A 14,295-nucleotide genomic window follows, 5' to 3' on the forward strand; every position below is an offset into this window, starting at 1 on the left:
CTATAGACGTCATGGAACATTTTCAAGAATGCCTGATCCAGCCTTGAAGCTCAGATATCATATTTGAACCCACGGTTTCATGATATTATCATGTTAACATGCACAAAATCATCAGACACCCAAGACATAACATGCATCTTTTAAGACTTGAAAAGAGCTTAGTTCATTTATTGCCTTTTTTTCTGAAGATTTCTTGGAAGCTTTTCGAGAAACCCCAAGGTCGCCTGAACTTCTCAATAACTTTGATCCTTAATCGACACCATACTTTCAGTACATATCAGTATACAGTATCATAAACATCTGACACATAATGCAGACGACAACAACATACCTTTAGCACCAATGAGATAATTGGATGGATGGCCTGGTATAGCCGGGACATCGACCTAGAAAGGAATATAAACAACACTATGACCATGCAAGTTCACAACACAAACACCTTTTACAACTAATATTATGAAAGCAAATTCCAAGACACATCATATTTTATGGTTCAATTATTGTAACAGAGGATATATTTTATCAAAGTCTTAGGAGAAAGTTATTTCACTATACAGTTCGTTGAAATATTACTGCTATTTATCATACTTTTTTACAGTTTTTTTTGTTACAGATATCTAATTATTCCCAGCTTTGTGGCTAGATTACGGACTTAACAGAGACAGGAAAACATATTACATTTAAGTTTAGAGAGGATTTATGTTCAACTACGTTAGGGGAGAGGTTAAACTGGGTCAGGTTGTTTACCTTGTGGGACGGAGGTCTTTTTAAACAGCTACTGCCATCCTCTCTCTGCGGAGGTCAGCTGGGGGTCATTTAGAGTCTCTTTAATGGACGGGGCAAAGGCAGGCTCTTTAAACGACTGGGAGAGGGTCACATGACCGGATTAGAACAGAAAGAGCAAAACAAGAAGAGAGAGTACCCCCCCCCCCCCCCCAACCCCACCCGCTCGTCCGCCCGCCCACCCGCCCGCCCTGTACTGAACCGAACACGGCCAGAGGTCAAGGAGGCTTTCATGCAGCGTTACGAGCCGTTTCTGTCGGGGTAAACACTCGGAGAGTTAATGTGTGTTTACTGATGATGCTTGACGTGACCAGCGTTCGCTTCACATCGAATTATACGAACAAACAGAGTGGAGAGAGTTTCAAGAGTGGTGATGCCGTTATCGTTAATCCCCTAAATCTCAGTCGGGGAGATTTCCAACAAAATGCATCACATGGCGCCCAAACACAAATAGGAAACCGTTCCTATCAGATTACCAAGGTCATCTACAAGGTCGCAAACAGCCATTTGCTGTTTGCACAGTTTGTAAGTATTTTTGGTAATACCATCTTGCTACCACTTTGGATTTTATGCTAGAACATATGTTGTTTTATTTAGTTTTTCACTTAGTTATGAAGACATACATTGTGTTTAACAGGCTTCTGTCTACTGGATAGATATTCCAAATGTATCTTGCTTTTTCATTTGGGTTTGTTAGTTTAAATTAGATGGCTTTTTTTAGTCCATAATTATTGACTCCATAATTATTCTCTCGAACACAAGTGTTTTCTTTCAAAATGTTTATTCAGCATCAACAAAGAAGAAAATATTAAAGGGCTTACATAAGCTCAAAATCAATATAGTTGAACAGATCTCTAGATGGAAATGATTACTAATTCACCAGCATGTGATTTAGTAGCTTAAAAGTGATTATTATGCCTACAAAGTCAGAAAAGTCTGTTGTATTAAATCAAAAAATGACATTGAAAGTACTTATTTAGAGCATCTAAAAGAAAAATCACAAGAATTAAAAAGCTCCTGGACTGTATCGCAGCTCTGGCTGTTCGGTGTACATAAAGTATGAGCGGCTATTTATAGATGTATTAAAGTGGATGTTTTTGGGGCATAATCATGAACACAACTACATAGGCTTTTCAAAATAAAGCAGCTGACAATATCCACAGTTTGCACACCATGCTTTTATAAGCCCTTTAACACTAAAGAACTATTATTTTTACAAAAAGGAGGAAACAGCAAAACAATATGTATACAGTATGACTTTTCTCTTTTCCAGTTTGTAAATGTTTCATTTACAAGGGACACAATTTCACCAAATTACCCCTCAGAAAGAATATCTAGAGTACTGCACTTTCCTAGAACTAAGCTACTACATTTTAAAGTGATCAACCACGCAGTTCAAGGTTTGAAGAATAGAGGGTGACAAATTAAGTTGCACCGGCAGCTGTGTAGAAACATTGTATCGACAGCTTATAGTGATTCACTAATCATTACCAAGTGAAAGAGCTTGATACAATGTCATTCTTCACAATCACATAGCTGAGAGAGAAACTTAATGTACTATGGAGCCTTTCTTAATCTCAAACATCCAGTCGATTTCTCCTACAGGAAGGGATAGATTACCTCAGTTGCTTTACACATTTTACCCAGTGGGGAATATGTTTTTATAATCACGGGGATGCCAATTTTGAACACCAGTTTTTACTCATTCAGTGTCTCCCTATCACCGTTTCATTTGTATTATTTTGCGGTTTAGTTTTCAACTCTAAAAAGGTGGGAGCATCCATAAAAAATCCATTACTTGGGTTGAAACAGCCATGAGGACTTGGGTGCGAGTTGTATAAACAGTTCAATATCTGGAGTATGGCTGATCTCTGTACACTCCCTTGGTTGTTCGTGCTGATGGTGCCTTGCTTGCCCACTCTTCCAGACCTGATCCAGAAAAGAAAAGAAAAGAAACAGACGGGGGAGAGATTACAGCGGCGTTCAACTTAAAACGTTCATTCATAACAACCCATGTGAGTCTTTCGAGCCTCGTGCAAATGCTGTTTGTTGAAATGCTCCCTCTCCATTGAAATAACGCAGCAGAAAGTTGTGAGCTCTTTGAATGTCTGGTATCGACGCCGCTCATCTCACAACAAAAGCGCCGCTTCGAGCCAGGAACACAAACAGCGACTCACACCAAGACGCTTGACTTTCACCTGGAAGGATGCATCTCAGATAATTGAATGAGAGGATCAAATAGCTACCTGAAAAGGACCCGTTTAGTGACTCCCAGCAGAAAGGTCACAATTACCATTAGCCCAAATCAGCCCCTGTTCACCCCCCTGGTACTGTCAATGTGAAAGTGCCAGTATCGATGGCACCCTTTGTCTGATCTTCAGCCAGCGCTGAGACTTCCCTCGAGCTGAGGCTCACAAAGCGTTGTTTTTTTTCCCTGTGTACAGGCTCTCTGCTGGCAGCACATAGCCAATACCCCTTAATTAAACCTGTCACCCTTTCACTGACAGTCACTTTGAAGAAATAGACCAAGGTAACCTTGTGTTTTGAGAACAAGGATGCACATCAACGCTGTTTATCTGTTTCTTTTGAACTGTCGCCCTTTTTCATGTGCGACCCGCGCGGCAGCAGCTTTTACTTCATGTGGAGGTATACGCAGCACTCTAATGAGCTGAAGGTGCTTAGTTCTTCCACTCATGTGGTCAGAAAAGTTGGGAAAGTTTTTTTTTTTATTTTTTTTATTAGCTTTCACTTCCAAAACCACATTAAAATCTCGTAAGCTTCAGTATATTATATCCTACTGATGCAGAAGATATGATGGTTATTTTCCACCTTGTTTTGCCAGATAAGTGCTCATATGTACATTTTAAAAACCGAGAGGAAAATCTCTTTCATTTGACTTTAAGATGAGAAAAAACATGCAACATAAATCTCTATAACACTTGGAGATGATGCATTGCAGTGATTACAAAGGAAATCATTATGCTATCCGTTGCTAACTAAGAAATAACTGTATTTGGAGCTTGTGGCTGAGCGCAGCAGACACAAACGCACAATCTAATCATGACAATGTGTTCTTATATTTGCACCTACATGGTCAGAATCGTTTTAGATAATTAAACGGTGCACACCAGAGCCTGAGTCTACATAACGGATGCTTGCACTTGGATCCACCTTCAGCTGCACAGCAGCATGGTCTACTGTGCTGTGCCGTGTATTAGCTCCACTATCATCCAAGTGCACTCTGCAGCAGACATGACCTTGGCCTACTTTTTACTGCACCTCGTCAAAAGCTGACACAGTGTTGTTGAACATTATCTCAGTGGTTTTAACTTTGCCTGAACTTTGTGGCAACCAGAGCTATTTAAGGCTCTTTTCAGCCTCTTAACATAAATCTGTTATGGGAGTCAAGGGATCAAATACAATCTGTGTTTTCTTACGCATCATCAAGTGCATCGTGCTCAGCTAAATATACAAGGCAATCAAAGACGTATCCCTCATATAAGCACCCCGGTATACTTCATTATATTCTGCTAATTAGCTGCTGGCTATTATTTATATTTTTAATGCCTTTGTACACAACGTAAAGAAAGCCATATTAACACACACTGCACAATGTGTTTCTGTAATTTTCACAACTGCGTCTCTTCACAGTTTTCAAAAAGACGCAGCAGGGTGAAGCCAAGTGGATCTCTTGAAGCCCCAGTATCAGCTTGTTAGAGTCTCCCTGCTTTTCACATTGTCTTTTCTCCCCTGAAATAAGGGGATCATCAGTTCCTAAAGGCAGCAGTTGGTTTGGTATTTGGTATAGAATTTTTTTTTGCTGTCAAAAACTACATTAAAAAAATCAAGTAAATCACGTCGGTCTGTAAGGTTTCTGTTAGTTTTCCCGTAGTTTAGTTAACACTGTAACTCCACCAAGAAGATAACTTGTTGATAAGTATTCTTGGTTTTTAGTTGCACTGTTCTCTCTGAATAGATCACATGATCGTGTTTATTTAGATTGTGTCTAAGACATCACACAATTACCCAGATGCTATGGCAACCGAGATGAAGCCAGCAGTGCAGTCAGGAACTAAATTGACGCTGTTCTGACAATAGACACAGGGTTTAATGGAGGAAGAGAGGTCTGCAACTCACCGTACGAATCATATGACTCCCCACTGTGTCCGTATTCATAGTAGTCCTCTGAGCTGTAAGACAGACGGAGCAGCGAGGTGAATATCAGAATGTATAAATTGCAGTTATCAGCAAATAAATGGATTGTAACTTATTTTCATTCTTGTTGTACAACATCAAAGTCATATTTATTATGATGCAATCACATATAATTTAGGAAGTGTTTTTTCAGATATACTCTGCTGGATATAAAAGTAAAAAGCAAACAAGAGGCAGCTTTCAATCGCTCAGAAGTTCTGCCACATTTGTGGTTCTACAAGGCAATTTCCTCCACCGTATTTCTGCACCAACTTCCAGTTCCATATCACTGCGTATGGAGATCTATGAGAGGTGGCAACTTTAATGAAAAATAAAAAGATGGGGAGGCAAGTTGCACAGCGGCTCATTTCTCGCTTATTTATTTATTTCTTTATTTGCGAACGCCGGTGAGATGCTGACAGAACAATCCTGCGTCAGTATCATTCAGTAACAGCGCTATCATTCAAGAGAGGCAATTCATCATAAGGCTGCCACTGAGCCGACGGCAGCCATCACAGCTTGGTCCTCTCCGCCTGCCTGTCAGTCAGTCTGTCAGCGACAGCAGCGCCTCTCTGCTCTCCGGATTAGAGAGCTTGAAGGCTCCATCCAAAACCCCAACACACCACATCAACGCCGCCCGACTGCCGAGGGCAAAGAGGTGACAGTAATGACACACCACAGTGGAAGTAACGGATTACATCTTCCTCCAGTTACTGTAATGGAGTGGCTTTTTGCGGTGGGACCTTTAAAAAGCCAAAACTGAGGTCTGAGAGGTTGAGACACTCCACTCCTCTATCAAATTACACCACAGTTTGCAGCACTCCGAGAAATCAATTTCTACAAATTCTGCCTGCTGTTAAATCTGCTTTTCACTGAGCAGTGTTTACTTCATAAAAAAACAGCTGCACAATTATTCATCTTCACATTCATTTTTGTTGATTTGTCCTCTCAGTAGATGTACCTCTCAGTATTTCTTCTATTACACATGAATAGTGCTACTTTATGGGGGGGCTCTATTACATGAAGTGCCACCATCAGAATCAGAATCAGAAATACTTTACTGATCACCGGGGGGGGGGGAAATAATACTTTTATTTTTTTCAGGAAAATACAGGTTTGTATGAAGATACAGAAGAATATTGTGTGCTTTATGTTAGCATAGTTGTTGTCTAGCTAGTTTGCTGTCTTAGCCAACATACTGATAACTTAACGAAAATAAAATAAATGAAAATGTCAGGCAGTATCTTTTTGTGAGAAAATGAAAACACTTTTATTTTATTCAAGCTAACAAATTAGAACAAAACAGCCACTCTACAACTAAAAGGGTCGCTTCACCCAAGTCACATTTTTTTTTAAAGATAGTTTTGGTTTAACTTGCCCAGGCTTGGATTTCTGCCTCCACTTCACGCTTATACAATGTAAGGGACTATTTCTTCAGTGCAAGGTGGCTCCAGTGAAAACCCTTAACAGTGTGTTCTGTGGATTATAGTAATGGAGACTTTGTACCTTGCATGGAATTTTGCTTGGAATGTTTAAAAAATTGTAATTGTTCTATGCTGTGATCACCACAAACACAATTGTACATGCCTTCATTGTATTGGCGTGGAGGCAGAAATAAATAAATCAAAACCTGGGCAAAGGAACTGTAAAATCTTCTGCATTGCTAAATACCAACATCATGTGAAAAAGACTTTCTTGTATTTTGGGTGAACTGATCCTTACCTTGGCAGCCTCACCAAAACTGATAATGCCTCTCAACAGCAACAACATGAAAAAAAAAAAAACTGATGGGCTGTTTTATTGTTTTCTGCAGCAATTCCTTGGTAAGGCTGAACAAGACAACATGACCAATTGAGGACAGTGGGAGGAATCGTTTTAAGAGCACTATGGCGGCTCAATGAGACATGAGACAGCTCCCTACAGAGGCTTGTGCCTAAAGTCAGGCTTAGCATAAATTTTACACAGATCATAATTCAACTACCAACAATGCCAAACCAGCAGAAGCAAACAAGGCTTTTCCCCTGTGCTAATGTAGCCTCCCTCCAAGAAGCCAGGCCAGCTGCTGCTGCTCTGAGCGCGAGGTTTCCCAGTCAGCCCTCGCAGCAGAGGTGCCACCATGCATCTGCCACGCATGTCAAGTCACTGCAATATCCTTGACACCCCTCGTTGGCCGACAGAGGCAGAGGGAGGGAGAGGAGATGGAGACAGGGGGACACGTGACAACTGGATGCATGTTTTGGCTCATCATGTTGTGTACCCCGAGACGAGACCTGACAGGACACTAAATAATTAGATTACACACGATGCTAAAATGCAGAGGTGCATTCCAGACAGGTCGCCTTCAAAATAAACATCAATTTTTATGAATGTCAGAAAATCAATTTGCCACAATTCACAGGTGCTTGCAGAAATATTGGGAAGTATGTGAAATATTGGGCAATATTGGGCTTTCCTTTGCAGCTCTGTCACATTCAACAACAAAAAAAAACATCCAAATAACACAACCAGGAAGCTGCACAGAAATGCTAACACTGTTTCAGAGGCTTGCTTACATGCTGAAGGCTGTCAACATTTTTTTCCCTTCATTTATTTTCACTATGTTTATCTCTATAAAAAAAACTGTAAAAGAAAAACAAAACAAAAAAACAGCCTTTTTTTTTCTCTGTTGCTAAAGGCAGAAAGGACCAATAATAGTGGTCTGCTGTGCTGAAAGCTGCCAGTGCAGACCTGCTCTTTGCACAAAGGAGAAGAGTGCAACAAAAGCTGTTAGGCGCCTCTAATTTCTGAGGTGACATTTTATCAATATTGCTACACAACTTCTCTCCGTAGTTACTTTCTCTTCTCAATTACAGAGACCGGTGAGTCTTCAGACGCATCCTGAAGGTCAAAGATTCCGGTGAAAGTTTGCTTTTGTGTGGCCAGAGTTGGACAGCGTCAGCTGCCCTACAGCACATTTAGCATCAATCAGCACTCTGTAGTGTGTACATGTGGAATTCAAACATTGTAATTGAAAATGACCTTTTTCTTTTACTTAATTCTACACAGTAAATATTTTCAGTGTATAGTATAGGACAGTAGAAACAGCAAGGGACACTTGGTGAGAAAATATATGTTGGTCAGATTTTGTTGGTACTGTAGTAAAATGACTGCCAGCCAAGAGCTGCAGTGAGTGGATCATTTCAAAAATGGTATTTTTTCACAAAAAAACCCCAAAACAATGAAAACTATGACGTAATGAAAAGTTCAATACAGGTCTAATATATGACATTGGATGTTTTCATTCATTTTGTTACAAGCTATCCTGTTTGCTGGCTAGTATAACACAACGTCATTGGTGTAAGAGTATTTGGCATATTTTAGGCTTATATTATTAAGTATAACTATGTGGGTCAATATCAGAAAATCATACAGTCAAATTGCTGGACTATTGTTCTTATGTGGAGGGAACATGATACCAACATTGCTTTTAGGGCATTAGAGTAGTTTCCCAGTGAGGGGACATAGGGCAGATGCCCAAGTATGCTAATACAAAGTGAAAAGTGTAGCTACATTTTAGCATTAAATATGAAGTTAACTTTTTCCCCCCACATGCTTTAATAGGATTAATGCTGATTTTATTTAAACTGGCAAATGTTAACAGCAAGAATACAAAATCTTTAATGGAATGTGCTGTGCTGCATTATCACAACAAGATTCAGCTTGATGCACTGTATGTCCGTACAACATTGTATCATCATGCAGATGAAACATTAAGGCACATTCTCCAATCACTGGCTTCATTTGAAAATGTCAGAAATGCACTGCTGGCAGCATGAACACAAGCATGAGATGAGGAGCCTGGGGTGGTTAGACCTCACTTGAGATATTGCCCTGTCATAGGTGTGAAAGTGCTTTGACTTTCTAAATAGGTCAGCTTTTGATTTGACATTCATTAGCAGAAGGCGTCCGCTGGTTTGTGTCTCCCCAAACTTCACTGGCCAAGAAAAATAAAACACATCTGTCTAAAGCGCAGGCGTGCAACCATGAGAGGCAAACACAACACCTATTAGATAAGTGTGTCTCTTTCATCAGGCATCTGATTCCAGGCCTACTTTTCTACAGGTAAAGACCCTGCCTCTCCAGAGCATCTGTCATCTCTGTAAATGCTTCGTCTTAAGCACTGATGTTGCCGTTCCTGGGCACCTCGAAACAGATGGCGGTGTTAAATCTGAATGATGTAGTACACGTCCCTGGTGGACTTTGTTTTCTTACATCGCCATTACTCTTCCAGTCCTCTGTGATAAATTTGAAGAAATCTAGTAGGACATTACGAGGGCCTGCAGAGGTAATACAGTGCCGCTCTGATGTGGGGAGAGGCTGCTTTTCTTCTGTTAGCCTATTTCTTGGATATTGCACACTTTCACTCATCATGTGAATTCTCAAAATACTTCCTTGATGCTTCTTGTGTAATAATTTTTCGTTCATTCTTGGCACAAGGTTGAAAAAGTAATATGCTGACGAAAATGCCTTACACCGAATGCTCTGATTATACCGGCTCAGTGGTGATTTCCAGACAACAATACAATGAAAATGGATGGAAAAATAAGCAGCACTACCTTTTTTTCGCCATTTAGTATAAAATGAAGCTCACATAATTTCAAATGGAAACCCTCCTTATGGATACACTAGTGATTGCTCAGTGTGGTGGCTGATTGCAAAGCTATCTCCAATACTGACCCCCTGCTGAAGAGCCACAAAGAGGGACAAAATGGCCTACGGCAAAGATTTGACTTTACAAATGAGTCTTCTTTCTGGTTTTGAACGGACCATTTATGTTACTTTCCTTCTTTTTTGGAAAGTACATGAAATCCTTCCTTAAGGGACAATACTGCCTCCTCAAGTCAAGTCAGTCTACAGTTTTCTTTCAAATCTACCATTGTGGAAACTGTTTGGGTTGTTACGTTGTGACTATTGGGAATTTGTGAAAGACTTTTATGTCTTACTGAAGGGAAACAACATATACAATAAGCGACTTTTTGTCTTGAGACAGAGCGAGTGGTGTAAATCCCGCCCTCCTTCCCCTCAGATGGTCTAATTCCCACCACAGCACTTGTCACTCATCTTGACAAGCTGTCTACCTTGAAAACAGCATCTAGGTATCCAGCATCTGTGAAACCCTGCAGGCATTTCAGAAGCAGACAGCCAACACATCCAATCTGCACTAAGATTAAAAAAAACACAATGCTGATATTCCCATTGTACTAAATGGGTGCTGTTTGCCTGAGGGCCCTGACACAACAAGCAGATCTCAAAGAAGTAGCTTTGCAAAGCCAGTTTGATCAAATACATTGCATCACCAGCAATTGAACACAACGCAAAGACTATGGCTAACAGCTAACTGACCACTGACATGCGTATGTTCTGCGTAGTTTCCTCTAATGCCACCATAGGTTGACTTCTGTGGCTCGTGAAATGTCTCAACAACTGCGGGATGTATTGCCATGAAACATGCCACACACATTCATGTCCCCTCAGTATGAAGGGTTTCCTTGATGACCACAACAGCTCACCATTTGCAGGACTGACATAGATATGAAACAGTATAGGTAGACCATAAACTTCCTATTCTTATTTCCACATTTACAGCCCCCTATTTTCCTGGGGGACCCAGTGATTCACTGCTGTGACCACCACATTTTATAGCAGTAAGCTGGATGATTGTATCCTTTTTTTTGTGGTATTCCTTTACGTTACAACATGGTGAATGTAGTTCAGCATTGGATAGTGTTAGCCATCTGAAATCCACTCTATGTGTTGTATATCGAGTGTCCGGAATTTGCATGCAGGAAGATTCTACATCAACAAAACCGTCAGGGAAGTCGTCATGGTTTGATATGATGCTCCTCAGTGCTTGATGCAAAGGTATTTCTGAGGACCGTCCCAATGAAATATTCATACATCTAATGTATAGATGCATTACTTCAACCCGTGCAGATAAAACTGTCTTTTTGTAGTATTTGGTATTGTAAAACTAGCCCCTAAGTTGTTCATTCAATAACACTAAGACTGGATGTTTGTGTGTGTGTGTGTGTGTGTTTGTGTTTGTGAAGAGACTTGTTTTCACTAGTTTTGGGGCTCTTTCAAGCAATCAATTCTAAACTGCTACGCCATGAAACTCCAGCCTCTCTCCTCCTCTGTTCTCCTCCGTGCCCGTCTCTTGTACTAAGATTTACAGTTCTTCCTCAGGGATACGTCTGCCCTTTTTAAAACACTGTCACACAGCTATCCTTGTGCCCGCGGGCCTCCGGGATCCAGCCCACCATGATGCGTACCAAAGCAAGAGGCAAGAGGAGGTGCGAGGTGTCGGCAGCAGGCAGTCTCGGAGGTGTCAAGTATGAAATAATGCTTTGATCGCGCCCGAGCTGCGAGAGACGACCCCGCCGCGACCTTGCCAAGTGTCCAGCCAGGGTTGTGCCACAGCTGTCACCCGTCTCATTTCCCTACAGAGACGTCACCTTCCCCTTCGCTAATACAATTAAAGACGCTCTCCACACGAGCAGCCCTCTCCAGCCTCCTTGACCTTAGTGCTTGATTTGTGCCTAAGCGCTTGCAGCTTCTGATAACTCTCCTGAGATGAAGCCCTCTGCTGCCTGTTGTATTAGCACGGTAAGAGGAGGCTGTGATCTAGGAGCTGGCGGACTGACTGCCGTGGCTGTCATGCTGAGGTAGTGTTCGACGTGGTTCCCCTGGGCGTCAGCTCTCTTCTGAAACATGTAAATGTCCCAAAATGTCTTCAGGGCGTCTAAAAAAACGGCTTTATAGCTAAAGTCTCATGTCTTATGGTTGTGAGCACCTTATTTGCCTTTCAGAATTAATTATGTCTAAATTACTCCATTTTGGCTGTTGTGTGTGACAGCATGTGTACAGTGTAGTTACACAGGTTGTCTTGTCTCATTTGGCAGAGGTTAGTGTAACCAGCGTGCAGTGTAACATTTTGTACTAGCAGAGAACATTAAGATTTTATCACTGTCACTGCCCAACAGTGATGGTAACTGAGTACATGTACTCAGATACTGCGATAAAAAGCCAGCATGTGCACATTTCTTATACAATTATAGACATTAAACATATGCTGTTGGCACAAGAGGGAATCCCAGTGAAAATGGGGTGTTGTCTATGTGTTTGGTACTTGAGTACTGCCAGTTTGTGAAACTCGTGGCTGTATTTTTTACCTATACACTATATTTACAGCTATATTGGCAGCTTTAGTTAGTACATTTTACAGAATGGGGTTTTCAAGTGCAAAGCGTTCAATTACAAAATATGATGCACTGATAAAGATTGAATTAGCCAGCTGTAAACTGTATGTCACAGTCAGGACAACATTAAAACTGGTGGGTACAGGTAGACGCTTGCACCCACACATTCCTCTGCTCAAACTCAAGGTTTAGGTTTCAGTGTTGCCGCTAACAAACACAAGTCTTGGACAATGCATGACAGGGTGAAATGAATGCTTTGTGCGAATAATCTGAAACCTTTTTTTTTTTTTTTTTATTCAAATGCAGGACAATCGCTAATGTCACTGGCCGAAAACACACACCAATTCATTCAGCATAAATATTCTTTCTGTGGTGGTTCTGAGCCTGGTGTGGAAAGTCAGTTCAGATTTCTTAAGTGAAAATGGGAGCAGTTTTGTGGGCATATTATCTAGGATAGTGAGATAATACATTTGTCATTTGACAAACCACACTCTGATGACCACCTACAGCTAAACGTATCGCATGTGTTATGGAAATTCAGGTTAATTAAGGTATCAGTAAATCCACTGATGCAGCTTTACAGCCTTTTTTTCAGAGCAGAAGCCTTTTAAAACCATCCCCTCCTTTTCTCTTCATGTTCACAAATGGCAGGCCTGTTTCTAGCATAAGCCATTGGGGTAATACCATGACAGAGAGACTGTAAATTGTTCTGCTTGTTATCCTCCGGCAACTGAAATCCTGCCACACAGTCAGAGCTCAGATTGGTGACTGGGAGCTCCTTAGGCTTCGAGAAACATTGTTAGGAGACTTCTCGTCCACACACACACACACACACACACACACACACACACACACACACACACACACACACACGCACACACACGCACACACACACACACACACACACACACACACACACACACACACGCACACACACACATGCACACACACACACGCACACACACACACACACGCACACACACTCTCCTGGAGGCCCTGCTGCAGCTGGGACCTGCTATGACATCCCTCAGGCTCGGGGGTGAAAATATTGCGCCTTTGTCCATCACAAAGCTAAATAGGATTGTGACTGTGAGGAGGAAGCAATGGAAGGACAGCATTATCCTAAAAAAATGCAATAACTAAAGATAATAAATGGATTACTGTGGACTCATAATGCAATATGTACCACAGACCTGTGGCCTTATGATAGCATTAGAATGTCTTATATTAATCATTATGTACAAAGTTCTTCATGTACTGCCTGCAGGACTAAACAAAGAGAACAAGTCACACAATGTATCTCATATTTATGGACAAATGGTCCAAATTCAATTATCACAGAAATACAGCATAAAGCTTATGTTGTGTACTTGTACAATGTCAGCCTGCAGTACCAGTAACTTTTCAACCAAATCCAGGACACAGGACGCACAAATAAGAGTAGAAGTAAGTGAATCAGCTGTCTCTGGAGGCGCAGGCTTCCATGTCTGGGCCCTATTAGTTGCTTTGTCTCCCGCCAGATAGCAGACATGAAAATCTCTTTGAGTCAACCCAGCCTCCAGCCTTTACATGATGGACTCCATTTTTCTTCTTCTGTGCAACCACTAACCCCCCCCCCCCACCAAAACACCCCCACCATTATTCACGAGGATGCTTTTAAAACAAATAGCGGCAGATTCCTGAGGCGGACCGGCGCTCCCCGCTCCTAGCAAGCAACTCTACACCTTAGCACCAACACTTCAAGATACATCCCTCGGTGTGTTAGAGGGGGAGAGGAGAGTGTGTGCGTGTGTGTGTGTGTGAACTGGCCCAAAACAACAGATAGCACAAAAGATGGATGAAGTCTGGGTGACATACAGCCTGACACCACCACAAAAGAAAACATCGACCACCCAGCTAACAAAAGCCAAGGGACAGAATATTTTTTTATTCTCTGTCTGTTTTCCTTTCTTCCAGCTGCTGTCAATACAATCCAATTTTTGACACACTAAATTTGGCAACAATCATTCTTTCTTTGAAGTGGCGCAGGCAGGCACACATATTTGTGGCGCATTGTGTGCTGATAAAACACAGTGGGACG

At 41.4% G+C, this 14,295-nt stretch overlaps 1 protein-coding gene across 1 annotated transcript in view; it reads right to left on the reverse strand.

Annotated features, from left to right (window-relative positions):
• Positions 1-2,629: 2,629 nt before the first annotated feature.
• Positions 2,630-14,295, reverse strand: part of LOC139299114 (KH domain-containing, RNA-binding, signal transduction-associated protein 3-like) — an 82,801-nt gene continuing 71,135 nt past the window's right edge. Inside the window, exons 8-9 of the mRNA XM_070922012.1 lie at positions 4,921-4,973; positions 2,630-2,712 (exon numbers count right to left, since the gene is read on the reverse strand). Of these exons, the coding sequence (XP_070778113.1) occupies positions 2,630-2,712; positions 4,921-4,973 (136 nt within the window). The remainder of the gene's footprint in view (positions 2,713-4,920; positions 4,974-14,295) is intronic.

Source organism: Enoplosus armatus, chromosome 16 (assembly GCF_043641665.1).
Source record: "Enoplosus armatus isolate fEnoArm2 chromosome 16, fEnoArm2.hap1, whole genome shotgun sequence".
NCBI classification, from domain to species: Eukaryota; Metazoa; Chordata; class Actinopteri; order Centrarchiformes; family Enoplosidae; genus Enoplosus; species Enoplosus armatus.